The following is a 21,697-nucleotide window of genomic DNA, read 5'->3' as shown; positions in this document are numbered from 1 at the left end:
GGAAGGTAATTATACAGAAGTATCCTGCATGTGCTATCACAAAGCATGAAGGGAAGACTCCCACATTTGTTCTGCATGTAAGCTGGATCCCTGGCCATGCGTTTAAATTGGGTTAATTAGTATGGCAGTGTGCTGTCACTTAATTGCCTTCCAGTTTGAAAGTGGAAAAGGAGAAATAACTTTTATTGGTTTCTTAATTAAATTCTGATGTGATCATGTCCATTGGTACAGTACAGTTATTCTGAGTAGAACAAGTATGCTATTTTTGGTGTTTTTAAATAATTTAATGTGCAGTAACCTTTTTATGAAAATTCACGTTCCTAATAATTGCCACTTTGCATTATGTGAATTTCCCCTTGGGATTAATAAAGTATCTATCTATCTATCTATCTATCTATCTATCTATCTATCTATCTATCTATCTATCTATCTATCTATCTTATGTTTTTCATTATCATTTAGAATCAAGAGAACGACATGCTAAAAAATCTGCTAAAGGCCAATGTTGAGAAACCTGTGAAGCTGGAGGTGTACAGCATCAAAGCAATGAAAGTTCGAGAACTTGAAGTGATTCCTAGTAATATGTGGGGAGGCCAGGGTCTGCTGGGAGCCAGTGTTCGATTCTGCAGCTTCCAAGGAGCCAACGAACATGTGTGGCATGTACTGGTGAGTGCAGCCTGCTGGACCGAAGGTCAATATATATAAAGGCACAGTATCCATGCATCGGGCAGGCAGGGGTGGCATGGAGATGGCAGGTATGGGATGGCAGGCGGCTTTCTGTGTTTTTCTGAAATTGTTCACACAAAACATCCTAACAACTGTCTTGGCTTGAAAAATGAACGGGTATTTGGTAAGTTTTTATTATTTTCCTCTGCGCCCCATGCACTCAGTTTGTAAAAAAACAATGCAGGCAAGATTTAAAAAAAAAAATATAGAAAGTGCTTAACTCTAGAACACAGTTTTACATGGCAAATGCATATATATCATGTTTTAGAAATAAATATGATTTTAAAAATACCAAACTTACCCTCTACTGTAAGAGATGTGCAAAATGATGCAGTGTCTGACTTTTATTTTTAAATCTAGACTTGCAGTGCAAACTGAGGGTCTTTTTCTCCTCCTCCATTTATATATAACATATTATTTTAGTAATATTAGTGGTATTGTGTTCATGTGCCTCAGTGGACCAAATGGCCTCTCATTTTTAACTATTATTTATTTGTTTGTATGTTTATTTTAAACATGCTCCAGTGTTGCCGTCTTTAGAACGCACTGGTGGATATCTAGCTGACCTCCATTAATTATGTTTAGTACAACCAAATTCCTTTTTGTTCCCCCAGTTAATCTTATACAGAATGACTAATATTGAATTTCTTTCGGAGGCATTTTTTTGGATCATTTGCTGTCTTTCATACATCCTTTTTTCCTGGGCTGTCGTGATGATAGTTTTTTTAATTCTGTTATATCTAAAAAAAATTGTGATCTCTCAAATCGAGGCGCTTCCTCTTCTAGGGAAGAGTGGTCTGTAGGGCATGGATGTCCATTGTTGGTTCCCACCTTGTGCCTGATACTAGTAGGAGAGGCTCTGGCGCCCACTTAACTCTGATTAAGGAGATTCAGCAATGGGTGAAATTCATTAGCTGACTGTCTCTAGAATTTGAAGCATTCTACTGATTTTTAAATGTTCAGAATTTGTTTTCAATTACTTTACAATCCACAACATTTGCCTCATTGTTTGATTCAGCATGATGGGTTTTAGACCTACACCCCATTTTATGTCTGCAGAGTTTTCACATTTTGCCCATCTCTGTGTGGCTTCTTTTTCTGGGCACTGAACTCCATTTTTTTTAATCTCACATCCCATACGTAAATGTTTTAATTTAACTGTAGAGTGTAAGTCTGTGAGTGAGAGTGTTGTGTGTGTAGGTCCTGCGATGGAATGGCCTTCTATTCTATCCAGTCCTTGCTCCTCCAGCCCAGCAGGTTTAAGAATGTTATGTCTTTATAATGTTACTCAGCATAATTCATTTTGTCTTGTTGTTCTAGGATGTGGAAGCCAGTTCTCCAGCAGCACTGGCAGGTCTGCAGCCATTCACAGATTACATAGTGGGAGCGGATCAGGTGATACAAGATGTAAGTGCCAGTATTGAGCCTTCAGTGGATTATAGTTAATAATTGTGGGTATCAGTTCATAAGAAGTGGCATGGGTAGCACTGCTGCCTCGCAGTAAGGAGATCTGGGTTCGCTTCCCGATGGAGTTTGCATGTTTTCCCCATGTCTGTGTGGGTTTCCTCCGGGTACTCCGGTTTCCTCCCACAGTCCAAAGACATGCAGGTTAGGTGCATTGGCAATCCTAAATTGTCCCTAATGTGTGCTTGGTGTGTGTGTATGTGTGTGTCCTGTGGTGGGCTGGCGCCCTGCCCGGGTTTTGTTTCCTTCCTTACACCCTGTGTTGGCTGGGATTGGCTCCAGCAGACCCCCGTGACCCTGTAGTTAGGATATAGCGGGTTAGAGAATGGATGGATGTTCATAAGAAATAATTACGTCTTTGTCTAACTTAAAACAATCACTTTTTTGGAGGGAAAACAATTGAATGCTAATAATTTTTTTTTCTTGTTCTGTAAGTCTGAAGATTTTTACTCTTTGATTGAATCACATGAGGGGAAGCCTCTGAAACTACTGGTGTACAACACAGAGAGCGATCACTGCAGAGAGGTGGTCGTGACCCCGAATGGGGCATGGGGTGGTGAAGGAAGGTGAGCATTTCAATGGCAGCTTTTCTTAGGTAACATCTTATTAGCATTCTAAGCTATGCAAATGTGTTAAGATAAGGCTGTTTTTCACATTTACATAACAGCTAAATGTAGTCATTTTGTGTAAAACCCACATCCTTACACCCTCCCACTACAACTAGAAGTGCTAGTTACAATTTGTTAAATTATGGAAATCACTATAGCTGTAACTAGGCCAGAACAGCATTGAATATATGTTTGGCCATATGGTGAACATATTGTCAGAAATTTGTTTTATAAGAATTGTATTGGATAACTTTGAAGACTAACTTTATTTGTCCCCAGGGGAAATTGGTCTTTCTGTACAAGCTCATTAAATGGATTGAAAGATTGATTGATATACACACACACCAGAATTACTAAAAAAGGAAGAAAACTTTTTTTTATAAAATATCATGATGTTATAGTTTTTATTGTTTTTGTTTCATTTTCCATAAGAGGATAGGCACTTTTCAGTGTGGCTTTCCAGCACAGCAGACCAAACACAAAAAGAACTGTGAATGTTCACATAGGAAGTCCTTGTGCTGTAAGTGTCACCTTAACACCTAGTGATGTTCTCCCTTTTTATGAACTAAGACAATCACTTGAAAGGCAACTTTGCAAGTGTCAACATGGCAGAGATCTTGGGGATGGTAGTGCTTACAATTTACAAACACTATTAGATGAAAACAGCATCAAAAAGAGTATCCTGCAAGGGGATATAATTAGAAATATAGTTACGGCATCTGCTGTATTTTTATATATGTATTTTTATATATATATAAATATTAGCTGTACCCCGTGGCTGCGCCCACATACAGTAGTAATGAAACAGGACAAACTTTAAAAATCAATAGGCGTTGGTACAGTATCTGATCAAGTTGAGCTCTAGCGGGAAAGCGTTCCCCACGTGGGGAGAAAAGCAAATGCCCGTAATGTCTCTGGCAATCAGCAGCTACCGTCTAAAACACATGGAGCTCTGATCTCTCTCTCAAAAACGTCAAACGTTACACCTTAACAATCTGTAGATGATAATGTGTGTTGAACACACAGGTATTGCTAGCTAAGTGAAGGCAAGGTGCACTCCAACACGTGGTGAGACGTAGACTAACTGGAACAGAGGCTGACGAGGGAATGAGGAAGGCCCCACCTCACTGCTCTCGGCCCACAGCCACTCTCTTGGATTTGCATAAATACATCGGTAGTGAAAGCGAACTATGGTACTTAGCGAATTGAGAGAAGTCACAAAATCAACCGGAAAGTTCAAGCAAATTATAGAAAACAACCAGATCTAAATCTGTTAAGTAATTCTCTCGTGAAAAGCAGACAGACATACAGACATAATGCACTTGGACCACAGAATTATTAAAACTGTTTCTTAGCAAGCACCTATGGGCCAAGGGTAACCTACATTACAAATTTCAAGTCCCAAGTCCTCATGGTTTGGGAGATTTCGTGATGAGTGAGTCAGTGGTATTTGGCTTTTATATATAGACTATTTATCAAATAATATAATAATAATCATCATAATATCATTTTCTAATCAAATCAAAATTAATACAGGATTTTGTTTCATGTTTCAACTGTGAATAGACCGGGCAACACCGGGTAAACCAATATATTAAAAATTTTTATCAGAAAGCAGGAAATAAATACAGCATTAAATAATAGTGGATACACAAACCTCCTTTTTCTGCCTTATGTCCAAAAAGAATTCATAACAGACATTTTGTAAACCTGCTGTCTTTCAACACATTCCTTGGCAGGTTTACAATGCAAGTTTAAAAATGTGATCCATATTGTAGTAATCATGTGTCACACCTTTCATCATGCCTACAGTAAATGGAGCTATTGACTATAATAATGACTCTACTCTACTTTGTCCTACAATACACTAATCTCTTTGATCAAGGACTGAAAATGAAAAACACAAATGAAAGCACAGTGTAAAAGAAACTGTATATAGGTGAAAGGATGGGTGGGGTTCTGGTGTGAAAACCACAATTATTGTCAATGTTGTTTCAGAAAAGAGATGAAATGCAGGAGCGAAACATTGCTAAAGAGTCGCCCATTGTTTTGATAGATAGATAGATAGATACTTTATTAATCCCAAGGGGAAATTCACAAACTCCAGCAGCAGCATACTGATAAAGAACAATATTAAATTAAAGAGTGATAACAATGCAGGTATAACAGACAGACAATAACTTTGTATAATGTTAATGTTTACCCCCCCAGGTGGAACTGAAGAGTCGCATAGTGTGGGGGAGGAACGATCTCCTCAGTCTGTCAGTGGAGCAGGACAGTGTGACAGATAGAGGGCGCTATCGTTCTCTTGAACCCTCAGACTATACGCCAGACACCAGATAAAAGTCCAAAATAATGACTTTTTATTAATACAAAGTGCACCAAGCACCCTCCTGTCCACAATACTCATTAAATAAACAATAATCCACAATAATCAAAATCCACCACTCCCAGACGCGTTGCCATCCTTCCTCCCAGCTCAGCTCAATGATCTGGTGTCTTTCTCAGTCTTTTATAGTCCCTGGCCCGGAAGTGTTTCCCATCCTTCAGTCCATGTCACTCCTTATCACTTCCAGGTCAGATAAAAAGTCCTCCTCTTCATCCCGGAAGTACGTCATCTACCCTGTCGCTGTGACTAAGACGCACTTCCGGGTTATAGGGCACAAATGACTCTCTGGGCCTCCCTGCAGCGTCCTCTGTTGGCCCCTGTGGTATCCAGCAGGGCTGTAAAGAAAAACTCCATCGTCCATGATTCCCTGCTGGTATCCGGGGCACTTCCATGCTGCAGGGAGAGCTCCATCCTGCGGCCTGGGGGATTGGCCCAGATGACAAGCTGGCCATAGACCACAACAGTGACAGCAGTCTGTCGCTGAAGCTGCTCCTCTGTCTGAAGATGATACTGTTCAGTGGATGCAGTGGATTCTCCACGATTGACAGGTGCCTGCTCAGCGACCATCGCTCTGCCACGGGTGTCAAACTGTCCATGCCTACAATAGAGCCTGCCTTCCTCACCAGTTTGTCCAGGCGTGAGGCGTCCCACTTCTTTATGCTGTCTCCCCAGCACACCACCTCGTAGAAGAGGGCGCTCGCCACAACCGTCTGATAGAACATCTGCATCATCTTATTGTATAGTATCTTATAGTAGCAGTTGTAAGAAATCTTCTTTTTCGTCCATTCATCAGACAGACTCTGGGGGATGTTGATGTCTTCTTAAAGAGTTCCAAATGTGGGAGTAGTAATGGTCCGAGGGGTTGGCAGACACAGTTGGGTGATAATAGTTCTTATTCTAAGTCAACAACATCATGTGACCTCTCTAGTCCTTTACTGTAAACTTGTCTGTGTTCTCTCTTTGGTGGGTTCAAAGTTAAACACTTTGAGCTACATCATTTGTATTAAGATGTGCTATATAAATGAATGTTGTTCTGTGTGGCCTTAATGGATAATCACATCCTGCACAACAGGTAAAGTCAATGAGTGTAATACTCTAATGATAAATTTGGTGGGTAAGATACATTATCCACATTTTCACCGTCTTTTTCCATAGCAGGGTTACAGTGACCTGAAGCTTATTATGACCACATAAGCATTGCTAGGCACACTGAAACATACGCCTATACACACTCATACTAGACCAGTTTAAGAACACCAGCTTTAGGATTTTGTAGGAAACTGGAGTCACACAAACCATTCTGGGAACCAAGTCCAGGTCTCTAGTCGTTTGAGTCAGCAGTACTAACCACAACATGCTATAAAGGGCAAATTATGATTTATACTGCCGGAGGAGAATACCAGAGGGGCATTCCTCACTGCTGGCTGATCATTCATTACTGTAAATGTTCCCAGCTAAAGGTCAAGCTGCCTACTGTACCTTTTTGGATCCTGAAAATACCAGGACAACCTACATCTTGCAATTGCAAAATCCAAGCTGGAGTAGTGACATTTATAAATCCATCAGTTTTAAGCTTTAGAAAAATTTGAAGCGCAATTAAAATATAATTCAATGGAGCTGCTAGGAGCAGGAGTAATATGATCATACTTTCTAGTTTTTATAATAATCTGTGCCACTGTATTTTGAAATAATAAAAAATATTATAATTTAAATTTTTAAAAAAGAAAGCATTTCCTTAATCAGTTCTGCTTGATCCAGATATATGAATTTGCCTTTCTCTATCATGTGAATAAAACAATTCCCTAGTTTATTAAACTGCAAAACATATTGTATATCTTAAATTTGTCAGTAAATTTGAAAAATAAAATAAAAATAACTTTTAAATACCTGAGCTTTCTTGGTTTAGAGTTGGAAGGATTATATTGCTATGTGTATAATACATGTCCACTAAATGAACTTTTAGCTTTTCTGTCTTTTAAGGTGAATGGTTTGCGTCCATTCACTATATATTTAGGCAGTTAACTAAGGATTTAATAGCAGCAGCTAAGTAAAGCTGAATGGCAGTTGTATATAAGTGGTTATATTATTTTATGGTCACAACTAATGATGACATAGGCCCTGCCTACACCATTATGTTTTCATTTAAAATCATAGACGTTGTTCTCCATTGTCTTCTTTCATCCCCACTACACTCGCGCTCTCCAGAGCCGTACACTTCTGAAAAGTGGACAGGTGAAAACACAGACTGTAATCATGCGCTGATAATCTTTGTACCTATTACTTCCTCGACTGGATACTGCAGATTACAATGTCTCATTCCCTGATTGGTCGACATTCAAAGAAGAAATCCACATTCCAACATAGCAGACATAGAAGAGTTGCTTTCCATGATATGTGTTGGCATCTAAATCGCATTTTGTATGTTTGGAATGCTGCATACTTTTTTAAAAGTCAAATAATTTATCAGTCGCTAAAGTTTTGAGATAAATCCCGTGGCCTACGCTTCAAGGATTTTTCCACCAATGCATGTATGCCCAGTATAGGTGAATGTCTACTTTACATGCATTTTCGGTTATTTTGGTGTGAATGGAGATACTTTTGAAAATGATGTGAAAATGCTAGTATTAACAAAGACCGTTTTGGTTTAAAAACACTATTTTTAAATGCTAACATAGTCATAGAAAAAGAAAGTAATGTTGGTTCCAAAACGTAAAGACTTGCACTGTGGTTCAGTATCAGAATGACTTGATAGGTAGGATGCAAACCACTTAGGCCTCATCGGTGGACTGATGGCCACCCAGGCTTGGTTTGTGCCTTGTGCATAATGTTAATGGGGATAGACGCCAGCCCTGTAACGCTGAAATTTAGTAAATATTAGTATACTAATTGATTTATGGGTGGCGCAGTGGTGCGGCTGCCTCGCATTAAAGAGACTAGGGTTCGCGTCCCAGGTCCTCTCTGCATGGAGTTTGCTCATTGTCCCTGTGTCACAGTGGGTCTCCTGTAGGTGCTGCAGTTTCCTCCCACAGTCCAAAGACATGCAGGTTAGATGAATTGGCAATTCCAAATTGGCTGTGTGTGTGTGTGTTTGCCCTGCGATGGGCTGGTGCACTGTCCAGGGTGTGTTCCTGCCCTGTACCAAATGGTGGCTGGTATAGGCGCCAGCAGACCCCACAACCCTGTTCAGGACAAAGGGGGTTTGAAAATGGCTGACTGACTGACTAATTGATTGCTAGATGAAAATCCTAAGAACAGCATTTGGCAGGTCACTGTTATTCTCAGACCTCTGAGTAAAAAGCATGACAATCTGAAGCAAATACAATACTTAAGTCAATACATAATAGTGGAGTTTTCAATCATATGGATGTAATTGACATAGGTTGCACATATGGGGTTGAATATTAGTTTAAAGCAGGAAAGTAAGAGTATTCTCTGAAAGACTGACTAGCTCCATTTAAAAAGCTGTGCAAATTTAAAAATCTAAAGAAAATGTCTAAAAGCACATGTTTACACTAAGAAAAGAAACTTGAAACAACTGAGTGAAAGTGTCTATTGTCAAAAATGTAGAAAATGATGAATATCTGCAGATAGTATGTAACTGTTCATTCCTGATTACAGCCTGGGTTGTGGAATTGGATACGGCTACTTGCATCGCATTCCGACTCGACCAGTGTTGCCTAAAAGTTCTGAGCCAAAACCTCCTTCACCACTGCCTGAAGACACTGTTTTAACCACAGTACCAAGCAGCGGCTACACAGAGGTTTGTCTTTCTTATTACTAAATGTTTCTCTTTGCAAGACTCAATAAATCTGTGGTGCACATCCAGTCATCCAGGTTTTGTGTTTAGCTTGTTGTATTTTGTTCACTGTTGCACCTTCTAAGGCAGTATGCACTATGATATCACTAGATGTTTTCTGTATAAATGTCTCTGTAGCACTTAGAGTCTTTTTGTTACAGGTTTGTGATTGTACAATTACATCTCTTCAAACTAACATTCCTGATCTATAGATAAGGATGTTAACTGAATATTTTGAGAATATACTGGTGTTTAATGGTGTACATTTTGATTGCCCTTTGATTACTATCTTTATTATATCTTAAAAAACAAGTCTGTCATGTTATAACATTTGGCCTATTAATGATGCTCGGTTATTGGTAGCTGTCTAGAAACATGAGAAGGAAGTGGTCAAATGCTAGAATGAACATGTACTGTTTGCCTGTACACACCAAAATGTAATACACACTGTCCCTCTTATTCATCGGTGTTATCTGCAGGTACACCTTGATGTGCTTTAATTAAAAAAAAGACTGACAAGGATTTTAAATATGCATGAGTAACCTGATAGTCGCACATTTGGAATCAAAAGCAGATACAGAAGGAAATTCATATATTGCATGTGCCATACCTGTCTGTGGCAGTGTTTGCACCATGGGACAAGCTTTTCTTCAGCAATTTATTGCATTTTCTGTAACTGGGTCTTTCTCCTTCTCAGCCCTTTTTGGCATTTCTGTTAATTAAATGGCAGTATTATGACATTCTAATACAAAAAGAACTGGATTTGATTTTATGACTGCGTGTCGGAAGTCAAGCTGGTAGCAAATATATGTTGTGACAGCAGGGGTCGCTGTTGCTCCTCCAAACCTGCAGACAATACGTCCAGACACCAGGAAAAAGTATCAGAAGTAATTTTAATTTGTTCTATACTGGGCACAAAGCACCTCCACCTCCACAATACTCAATAATCAACAATAAATCAATAATAAAGAATAATCAATCCTCCTCTCCACCCAGCAGCTCTGTCACACTCCCTCCCAACTCTGGCTCACTCTGCTGGGTTTCCCATAGTCCTTTTTGTAGTGCTCGACCCGGAAGTATTCCTTCTTCGGGTCAAATGCTACATTTTCCTTCCTTAAATATCCCGAAAGTACTGCAGGCTTCCATCCTCGTGACTTCGAAGTACATCCGTGTTGGTGTAGCAATAATAGTCCATGTGATTCCATAGCACTTCCGGGTCAGATGAAAACTCTTCTTTTTCATAAGCCCGGAAGTACTTTATTTATTCCGTCCCCATGACTAGGGAATACTTCCGGGCTATAAGGAAAATATAAATCCCTGTGCATCCCTGCAGCGGCCCCTGTTGGCCCCCACGGTATCCCGCAGGGCTGTGAAGCTAAACTCCATGGTCCATGATGCCCTGCGGGAATTCGGGGCACCTCCATGTTGCAGGGAGGACTCCATCTAGCAGCTTGGGGGTGTTGGCCAGGATAAACTGCCGGCCATCTCTCACAATGTTTATTTCTTGTAGGTCCCATTGGTTGCCCCTTCAGTCCAACAAGAAAATGAGGAGGGAGCAGTTCAGGGTGAGCTTTTGTCTGGCCTGTCAATTGAAGACGCCCCTCTTCCACCTCCAATTCAACGTGTGATGGACCCAGGTACAATTTTACATGTTACTAATTTTAGCAATTTACTATAAACCTCTTATTATGCATTGGTCCTGCTGGAACAATCATGTCTGAGGAAACGTTAAAACATCTTTTTGTATAACCTGTCAATGTCACACTGATTATTACTTTGTAAAGAAGTTTGCCTTTTGGTTCACTTTCAGATCTGTTATGTAAAATAAGATTGTTATATGACAAAATGAAGAAATGAGGAGATTAAAATGAAAGTGAAAAATGTCTGTTACAATTTCTAGGCTTTATAGATGAGTCTGGACTCCCCTTTCCTGAGGTGACTGGTGTGACCCCAATGTTTGATGTTTCTTCCTCGTCTTCGCCTGCTCTTGACTTAAATAATACCTCTCTGTCAGTCTTAAACAATGAGCAGCTTCAGCCCTCTGTTGGTAAGTAAGCAATGAATTCAATAGTGCAAACAGTGCAATAAAATGTAATAAGCGTGGGTATGATTACAACAAATAAGAAATGTATTGAACTCGTAAGTGAATGCTTTTTGTTTTAATCTTAGCTCCTAGAAAAGAACCCTGATATAGACGGAGACCGAGGTGTTTTCGAGAGAGACCTTTGCACACGTTGCATGTATTTTCCCATATTGTAATTGCAGTATTTTACTGAATGCATTATTGCTGGCAGGACTCAGCCGTGGAAAGTTAAATATTCCAAAGAGGTTTTTTTCATTTCCTGTTTAGGAAGACAAGAAGGTAAATTCTAAAAAGAAAGGTCATATAGTATTGATTATACATTTCATTTTTAATTTAAAATTCTCACTTATAAGCTTAAAGCACTTTTTTATGCTCCCACATCTAAGTCAAATATTATATTTCTACTGGAGACCCATTTAAATACAAGAGATCAGATTCAGTAGAAGAAGACTTGATTGGTCGTTTGCTTTGTTCCGACTACAGGGGGTCCTATGGTTACGACACAGTTCCGTTCCTACAGCAGCAATATAACCTGAACTTTAGTGTAAGTCGAAACACACCCTAGCCTAAGTCACTTACCTATCCTAACACATTTGCAAATCATAATCTAGAACATAAAAACACAACTAAGCCACACAAAAAGGAAAAGAACATAAATACTCTGTACTGTAGTAACAGAAAAAAATGACAAAAAATGAGTGTAAAAAATTCCTTACCTTTATTCGTTCTGATCTCTTTACAATGACTAATTTCACTTCCATCATGATGGCTTTCCTCTTCTCGAAGCACTACCATCTGAAGACTCTGACTTTTGTTTAGGAGCCATGATAAGGGCTCTGTCCTGGGGCCCCTCCTTTTCATTATTTACCTCCTTCCCCTTGGCAGTATCTTTCGTAAATATAACATTAGCTTCCACTGTTATGCTGATGACACCCAGCTCTATCTCACTAGCAAACCTACTGCTTCCTTTCTACCCTCCTCACTTATTGATTGCATAGCAGAAATTAAATCCTGGTTTTCTTCAAATTTTCTTAAATTAAATGGTGACAAAACTGAGGTTCTCCTCATTGGTACAAAATCAACATTATCCAAAACTGATCACTTTTCATATGTCATTGATAATTCCTCTGTCTTCCCTTCCCCACAGGTTAAGAGTCTGGGTGTCATCCTTGACAGTACTTTATCTTTTCAGTCCCACATCAATAACATCTCCCGGTCTGCATATTTCCACTTGCGTAACATTAATCGTATTCGCCCCTCCCTCACTCCCCACACCACTGCTATCCTTGTTCATAGCCTAGTCACTTTTCGTCTGGATTATTGCAATTCCCTTTTCTTTGGTCTTTCTCGACAATCTCTTTATTAGCTTCAACTGGTCCAGAATTCAGCTGCTCACATCATTACTAGAACCCCCTCTATTCACCACATCACTCCCGTTTTGCAGCAGCTTCATTGGCTTCCAGCTCAGTTCTGAATTCAATTCAAAATTTTCCTACTAACTTTTAAGGTTATCCTCAACCTTGCCCCTCCATATCTGTCTGACCTCCTCCATGTTGCCATTCCCTTCTGTACCTTTAGATCCTCTTCCTCCATCCACTTGACTGTCCCCTTCGTCCGTCTTACCACTATGGGGAGCAGAGGATTCAGTTGCTCTGCTCCCCAGCTTTGGAACTCACTACCATCTGAGCTTAGAAATATTAAATCATTTTCACTTTTCAAATCTAAACTTAAAACTCATTTGTTTAAGACTGCTTTTTCTCTTTGATTACAATTGCTCTGTCTGATTTTAACTTTTGAATTTTACTTTTGTTTATAATCTTTGTTTTGTCTATTGTTCGGTGTCCTTGATTGTTTAGAAAGACGCCTACAAATAAATAAAATGTATTATTATTATTTAAAAAGTCACCAAACAAAGCAACACAAACGGAACACTTCCTCTGCACACAACCAAACTAGTTCACCAACTCCCTTACTCATACACCACGTTACTGTGTATTCTTCCACTACGTGCAACCAAACTAGTTTGCCCACGTAGTCTGTAAGTATGATGCTAACGGCGTAAGCCGAAACACTCACGTCTCAATTTTTTAAAAGTTTTTATGGGAGTGAGCGTTGTAAACGCGAAACGTCATATGTCGAGACGTTGTAACCCTAGGACCCCCTGTATAACTAGAAGAGTCAAGGAGAAGAAATTCTGATCCACAGGGCAATCCCGTTTGTAGCTACTGGAATAATAGTGGACCCTGAAGAGCACTATATTATAGTGATAGGTAAAGTGAACAAAACTAAAATAATTCTGGTCAATATAGAAAGGTTTATAAACTTACATTTTTGAATTAATTCCAAGTAAGAGTTCTCATAAGCTAATAATGGCAGGTTTATTTTTATTTTATTCAAAACATCTAAAACTCTTGCAAATAAAAATAAAACTCTTGCAGTAATCATAACTTCTTGGACATGTGGAGATTACTCTACCAAGTATTCTTATTTTTCGACAGTACATCATAACTTTTGACAGATTTACTATTTTTATTTCCATGTAAATGGAAGTTTAGTGATGGGGTTAAAAATTCGCTATCACGTTAAGTGACAGCAATTTCTTCATATAATTCTTCCACATACTCTTAATCTCATTAATATCATGTATAGTATCCCTGTCAACTTTGATCAAGCAACTACATCCTGTCATTGTTTTGCTATTTGAGTCTTTCCTTCCTCATTTTACAGCTCTATGCCCTTTCCTCTTGTTTTCAGGCATTTTGTTTTGTTTACTTATAGATTCTCCTGTCACCTTCTGCCTTTGTTTTTTGCCACTCCTCATAGCATCTCCTCTTCTTCCCAATTGCCAGCTCTACCTCAGCATTCCATCACCATGTTTCCTTGTGTTTTGGCAGTCCCTATGTCCAATCACAGACTACTTCTGTGTTTTTCAACCCCATACTTTCCACCGTTGCTTATTTGTCTTTCACACACACCTGATGCTTCTAGTAAGTAATAACAACAACAACAACATTTATTTATATAGCACATTTTCATACAAACAGTAGCTAAATGTGCTTTACATATTAAAGAATAGAAAAATGAAAGACACAATTATAAAACAAAATAAATCAACATTAATTAACATCGAATAAGAGTAAGGTTCAATGGTCAGGGGGACAGAAAAAACAAAAACTCCAGACGGCTGGAGAAAAATAAAATCTGTAGGGATTCCAGACCATGAGACCGCCCAGTCCCCTCTGGGCATTCTACCTAACATAAATGAAACAGTCCTCTTTGGATTTAGGATTCTCACGGAAGGGCTTGATGATAATTATGGTCACGTAGACTTCTGCCTTTTAATCCGTCCATCATTGTTGGTGCATCATGAAGCTTTGAGTAGGTGGTGGTGGCGAAGGCAACCGGAAAAAGAAACAGAAAAGAGAGTAGGGGTCAGTACCGATTTTAGAGCCACCATGAATAGTTATTTTGAGGAAATTGAACATATAGAGTATCAGGATTAAGTTAAATTAAGATTAAAATGAAGTTATAAAAGGCCATGTTAAAGTAATGTGTTTTCAGCAGTGTTTTAAAGTGCTCTACTGTATCAGCCTGGCGAATTCCTATTGGCAGGCTATTCCAGATTTTAGGTGCATAGCAGCAGAAGGCCGCCTCACCACTTCTTTTAAGTTTTGTTCTTGGAATTCTAAGGAGACACTCATTTGAGGATCTGAGGTTACGATTTGGAATATAAGGTGTCAGACATTCCGATATATAAGATGGGGCGAGATTATTTAAGGCTTTATAAACCATAAGCAGAATTTTAAAGTCAATCCTGAATGACACAGGTAACCAGTGTAGTGACATTAAAACTGGAGAAATGTGTTCGGATTTTCTTTTCCTAGTTAGGATTCTAGCAGCTGCATTCTGCACTCGTTGCAAGCGATTTATATCTTTTTGGGTAGTCCTGAGAGGAGTGCGTTACAGTAATCTAGTCGACTGAAAACAAACGCGTGAACTAATTTCTCAGCATCTTTCAGTGATATAAGAGGTCTAACTTTACTTATGTTTCTTAAGTGAAAAATGCTGTCCTAGTGATCTGATTAATATGTGATTTAAAATTCAGATTACAGTCAACAATCACCCCTAAGCTTTTTACCTCCGTCTTGACTTTTAATCCTAATGTATCCAGTTTATTTCTAATAGCCTCATTGTATCCATTATTGCTAATCACTAAGATTTCAGTTTTCTCTTTATTTAACTTGAGAAAATTACTATTCATCCATTCTGAGATACAAGTCAGACATTCTGTTAGTGAATCAAGAAAATCAGGGTCATCAGGAGCTATTGATAAGTACAGCTGTGTGTCATCAGCATAGCTGTGGTAGCTCACGTTGTGCCCTGAGATAATCTGACCTAATGGAAGCATGTAGATTGAGAAGAACAGCGGACCCAGGATAGAGCCTTGTGGAACACCATATCGGATATCATGTGTCTTGAGTTGTAATTACCACAACTAACAAAGAAATTTTCTCCCTGTCAGGTAGGATTCAAACCAATTTAAGACACTGCCAGAGAGGCCCACCCATTGACTAAGGCGATTTCTAAGAATGTTGTGATCAATGGTGTCAAATGCAGCACTCAGATCTAAGAGGATGAGAACAGATAAATGGCCTCTGTCTGCATTTACCCGCAAGTCATTTACTACTTTAACGAGTGCAGTTTCTGTGCTGTGATTTGTTCTAAAAGACTGAAATTTATCAAGAATAGCATGTTTATTTAGGTGGTCATTTAACTGCATAATGGCTGCCTTCTCCAGAACTTTACTTAAGAAAGGCAGGGTAGAGATGGGTCTAAAATTTTCAAGAGCTGAGGGTCGAGATTATGTTTCTTAAGTAGGGGTTTAACTACAGCAGTCTTAAGATGGTCTGGGAAGACCCCGTATCTAATGACGAATTTACTATGTCCAGAACATTATCAATTAGCACGCCTGATACTTCTTTGAAAAACCTTGTTGGTATCGGGTCAAGGACGCAGGTGGAGGGTTTTAATTGAGAGATTATTTTCTTTAAATCAGGTAAATCTATCCTAGTGAAAGAGTTTAATTTGTTTATAACAGGATGCTGGGGTTTAGGAGGATCCTTAGTGTTGGAGGGATATACTATGTTATTTCTAATATCATTAATTTTTTGATTGAAAAATACAGCGACAGCCTCACAGGTTTCACTGGAAGCACTTAGGAGGCATTCCTTTGAGCTACCTGGCAGACAAGAAGTTACAAAGCACTGTACAATAAAAGAAAAAATAAAAGAAAAAGATGAAGATAGGCTAGACATAGATACATTAAAATACACAATAGTGTAAAATCTAACAAATACTGTAAGTAAATTAAAATAAATACAGTTAATAGAAATAATATTAATAACAATAAGACTCTAAGCAAAAACGTGGCTAAACAAAGTTTTTAACGTTTTTTAAATGCCATATGAAGGTGAAGAGGGAAATTATTCCAAATCTTCAATGCATAGGATTGAAAGGCTCTATCACCCTTGTTTTTAATCTCGTACGTGGAACAACTAACAGATTTTGTGCCTGAGATCTAATTGTGCAAGAGACAGTAAGTTTGAGAAGGAGACTGGATAAAGAGACTGGAGCTTGTCCATTCAATGCCCTATAAACAAGTACAACAATTTTAAAATGAATCCTAAAATCAACCAGAAGTCAGTGCAAAGAGTATAAAATAGGTGTAATATGATCTTTCTTTCTAGAATGCATTAGCCTGAAGACATGTAAGGGATGGATTGTCCAAGCCAGTAAACAACGCTTTACAATAATCTAAGTGTGAGGAAACAAATGCATAAACAATTTTTTCTGGGTCCAATGATGAAACTATAGAACACAGTTTTGAAGTGTTCCTTAAATGAATGTAACAGGAATGAGAAATAGATTTAACATGTGAGTTAAAGCTCAGAGAGGAATCAAATATAACTCCAAGGTTTCAAACACTGCACTTAGCAATCATGCAGAAAGATGCAAGCACTTGATTACCGTATATACTCATGTATAAGTTGGGTCTTGAAACCCGAAATGTCGATCATAAAATCAGACCCCGACTTATATACCCATTCAAAAATACGACACTTACTGTAAATTATTATTTTTTTATTACATCTTCTCGCCTCCTCCAATCTTGCACCAGTTTCTCAAACACATCAAATTTTGTTGCAGCAGCGCAGTTACCAATTTCTTTCGCCTCTTCAGCGACTATTAATTTAAAACCAGCTTCATATTTTCTTCTGATCGAATGCTCCATCGTAGATAAGGGATGCTCTTATGATAAAAGTGTATGAGGGAGTGAGAAAAGAAAAACACAAAACAGTGCAAATGTCGATACGGAATAGTTCAGGTATTACTGTGTGGTCACGTAGGCACAATATATAGAAAAAAAGGCTGTGTGCTCCGTGGTTACTCTCTCAGGTGGGCGTTAGCATATCATAATCTCTTGGACCAATAGCGTGAGTTTTCCGCATTCGACTTATACAACTGACATCATAATTTACCAGAAATTATACGGTAAAATCAAGCCGTCACTTATGTGCGGGAGAACTTAAGTGCGAGTATATACGGTAATCCTAGGATAAGTGTCAGGAGAAGCCATAATCATAGTTTCCATTTTTGCTGAAATTTAAATACAAGTAATTGTTAGAGAGCTACTCTTTCATCTGTGAAACACAATCAACTAGGGTGGACTACTTATCAAGCTGGTGTGGTTTAAAATAAATATATAGTACAGCTGAATATCATCAGCATAAACGTGGTAAGAGATGTCTTTAAAAGATTGAATGAACTCTGCTTAAGGAAGGATATAAAATGAAAATAACAATGGAACAAGGATTGAGCCTTGGGGAAACCAAAACCCCATTCTGCCTTGCTTACTTTTCTTCATGCCTCTAACTAAAGATGTTCTATCACTCATCTTCACATTTTTCTCTATGCCTTAATCAGTTTTCTCAACAACAGGTAGTCTCTCGTAGTTCTTAACCCACCAGACACATATGTCACCAGCTTGCTTTCGACAAAACGTTTATGGATAAAATTGCTTATACCACTGTCTGCAGGCTCATGCTATATCTGACTTCAGATTTTACGTATTTGAGATTTTTTTTTTTTGACATTTGAGATTTTTGACATGTTAACAAGTGCACTCACAGTCGGAAAGTTAGTCATTTGTTTTTTTCTTTTTTTTTCTAAAGGTGAATCGGAGAAGCCAGCGGTGGATGAGCCGCCGTCATTTCCAGTGCTGACATCAGAGGAGTCAAAAGGAATATCTGAATCGGAGCCTACTTTAGATTCAGCATTTATACTTCACAGCAGCCCCCCTCAAGACATGACCCAAGGCTCTGGACATTCAGAAGCACATACAGAGGCACTCCTTGAGCCGACTGAAGAGGATATGATAAACACTGAATTTACTAAGACGATTGAAACACCCGCAGATGTTAATGTGCAATAACCTGAGGTCTGGTCACTGTATGAAAACGATGAAACACACTTTCAGTAATGATTAACTAGCTTCAGGGTGTTCTTTAGTACTATGCTAGTGGTTTCGCTTACTTTTAGCGAGCTCAGAATGGATGGGAGGATTATCCTGTTTTACTATTTTTACTATGATCGAAGGTGGTGGTTTCTTATCTTTTTACCGTGTCTCGGTGGTAAGAAGTGCTGATACCCTCTTCCTAAAATATTACACTGTCTAAGGTGAAGAAAAGGCTGATTAAATTGATCAAGAAAATGAACGTTGCTCCCATTGTGGGATCTGCTGCTTTAACTAAATATCACTGGAATGTGGGTATGTTTGTTATTGCTTAAGAAATATAAAAAATACTTGGAATGGCAAGGCAGTGGAGAAGATCTGTGAGAAATTTTCATGAATGTCTGATGATCTGAGTATATGGTTTACGGAATTTGGAGGTTAGGGTTACTAATATTTTTTTATGAATTTGCTTTTTTAATGTTAATTTATATGCACTATTAAAATTTTATTTGGGATTGGCTGTATCATAAGTGTAGTGAAAGGCATTTAGTGTTTGAGTTCCGTTTTGTTTTTCGGTATTTTGTACTAACTGTTTTAAAATTCTGAAAGCCAAAGTTCTTAACACTACAAAAGAAAAAATGTTTACATTGTTAATCAACCTCAGTAAAAATCCTCAATTTATTTAAGGGACACTGAAGAAGCATCATGGTAAAGTCGTGCATATTGTTTTACATCAAGGTTTTATCCCAAAGAGCTTTGGCTAGTATTTAAAATAGGTCCGTGTTCTGAGCTGGTAAAGGTTTACGTTTAAATTGTAAGATACCAGTATTGTTTTTTGAAATTCAAAACCTTCACATTGGTAAAGAATAGAAAAATTAAAGTGAAAGCATACATTTTAGGACAGTGAGGTTAAAATTTTTGTTAAGAGTATATACATGTACATTTTCTGTTTCTGATTAAATGATCAAATCAGTTTTCATTTCTGGATATTCCTTTCTGTACATGTTAAATACTGTTGGCAGAAATGCTTAGTTTGTGTTTCTCTTAAATTTCTGTCGAACATACTTGTGACATTAGAGTGATATAAATTGGCATTGGTTTAGTATTTAGTGGCATAGCCCTTAAAACAATAAGCAGGGATGTCATCACATTCCCAATATACTCATTTTATTGACTTCAGATTCCTCTTGAATATCACACTCAATAGGAATTAAATCTCAGATTTAAAATATTTCATTTTTTCTTTTTGATGAAATGTATCTGATTTTTATGGAAAGGAGAACTGTACCCCCCAAAGAGTACAGAACATCTTTTAACCATGAGTTGAAAAGGTTGTTCTGTATGTTTCATCATTTATTTCGATCCTGCTGCTGACTGACATCATCGATAAAGACCCGAGAATCGGTTCCATAGCCATGTGTAAACAAACAAGTGACGGCAATATCTTCATTCATGTGCTTCATACATAAGGTACTGTGGACTGGATCATTTGAAGCTTCTGTCTTTCTTCAGTGTTCCACCTTTCTTTCACAAACACATATTTCGAAACTCTACCCATTCATTTTTGTGTTTCTTTGTAGCCTGTTTTGCAAATAGTGAACTTTAATATCTTCACACATGCAGTCACTTTGGTTTTTATGTCAGGATTTTCATTCATGTTTTTCATCAGTTACTGGTAGCTTACTTGCATGACCAAACCATTAGCACATTACAACAATTTTGACAAGAGCAGGCCATTCAGCCCAGCAAAGCCTGCCAGACCTTATTCACCTAACTTCTCCAGAATAACATCTAGTCAGGTTTTGAAGGCCCACAAAGGTCTTCTGTCTGCCACACTACATGCTAACATATTGCACATGTCTGCGGTCTTTTGTGTGAAGAAAAACATTTTTAGATTTGTTCAAAATGTACCCAATGATGATTACTTGTATTACATGTATAAACCTCCTCTATGAACACATATTTAAATTGGCTCAATTAAAAATCATCTTACATATACAGTAGTTGATTATTTAGATATTTATTTTACTTATCTTAAGAAATGCTATTTTGTTCTAAGCAAAGTTCTGGAGCTAAAAGCAAAACTTCCTTAACATTTTCTTCTAAATCTGGATAGTAGCAGCACTTTTATCACTACATAAAGAATGCAATATAGAACACTTGGACTATTACAAATGCATATTTGTAATCATTGTCACTGAAATTATGGGAGTCAAGTACAGAAAAAAAAAGACTGACCTAACAGTGTTTGACATGTTAAGAGGGTGTATGCACACAAATGAAAAAGGACATGCTATAGTTTTACTTTCTGTTCATTTTCTGGTTTCAGATGATAATGATTTTACTTCATTGTCCTAATACATATAGAGAGTAGATGTCTTAAAGATTTAATATTTTTGGAAGAAGTATCATTTTTAATAGTTTTGTATTTTTAATATTTGTAATGTTTTACATTTTCTTATATTAGCCTTGAAGATAATTAATTATGCAGGTGATATCTAATTTAAGGGTTTGTCATAATTTATTTTCATCATTCGACATTGAAAAGGACATTGTGAATGCATAGGAAGAATCAAGATTTGTACAATTTTTATTCAGATTACTAAAGTAGACTTTAATATATGTATCAAAGGATTAATTTGTTGTAATAGTTCAAATAATGTGTTTAAAAAACGAAAAAGTGTAATAAGCTGTCTTCAACCAAAGGCTGCTACTTGATCATTTTAAAGTATTGCCCAAAAATATTAAAATAAATAATAAAATTAACTTTGTTCTTGCTTGTGATATAATCCTTAAAGTGGTGTTTAGCTCTGGAGTTAAGTAACACTGATTATGAACGGATTCAGAACAGGTTAGAATGCATTTGTAAAATTCTGTTGCAACGTGTACTTAAAGGATATAACATGCAGACAGTATTTTTTTGCAAAATTCACAATTGCACAAATACATAAAAATAGATTGACTACTAATTATAAGTCAGTGTATAAGCAGAAAATAGTTTTTAGGATGTTCTTACCTTGCAAGTTAGACTTCTGTCATAATATTTAAGGAGGCTTACGGTACTCTAATGTTAAATGACTGCAGCCATTGCTGTTCTGTTGTTGTGCAGTGTAAGTGC

General features: G+C 37.7%; 1 protein-coding gene across 1 annotated transcript in view; it reads left to right on the top strand.

Moving 5' to 3' along the window:
- gorasp1b (golgi reassembly stacking protein 1b) overlaps positions 1 to 21,356 on the top strand; it is a 29,793-nt gene extending 8,437 nt beyond the window's left edge. Inside the window, exons 3-9 of the mRNA XM_039753642.1 lie at positions 463 to 666; positions 2,047 to 2,133; positions 2,626 to 2,756; positions 8,806 to 8,947; positions 10,494 to 10,620; positions 10,884 to 11,030; positions 18,299 to 21,356. Coding sequence (XP_039609576.1) covers positions 463 to 666; positions 2,047 to 2,133; positions 2,626 to 2,756; positions 8,806 to 8,947; positions 10,494 to 10,620; positions 10,884 to 11,030; positions 18,299 to 18,558 — 1,098 coding nt within the window. The 3' untranslated portion in view covers positions 18,559 to 21,356. The remainder of the gene's footprint in view (positions 1 to 462; positions 667 to 2,046; positions 2,134 to 2,625; positions 2,757 to 8,805; positions 8,948 to 10,493; positions 10,621 to 10,883; positions 11,031 to 18,298) is intronic.
- Positions 21,357 to 21,697: the final 341 nt, after the last annotated feature.

Source organism: Polypterus senegalus, chromosome 5, assembly GCF_016835505.1.
Source record: "Polypterus senegalus isolate Bchr_013 chromosome 5, ASM1683550v1, whole genome shotgun sequence".
NCBI lineage: Eukaryota > Metazoa > Chordata > Cladistia > Polypteriformes > Polypteridae > Polypterus > Polypterus senegalus.
The sequence above is the reverse complement of the archived record's forward strand: the minus strand, read 5'-3'. Positions and strand labels throughout refer to the sequence as shown.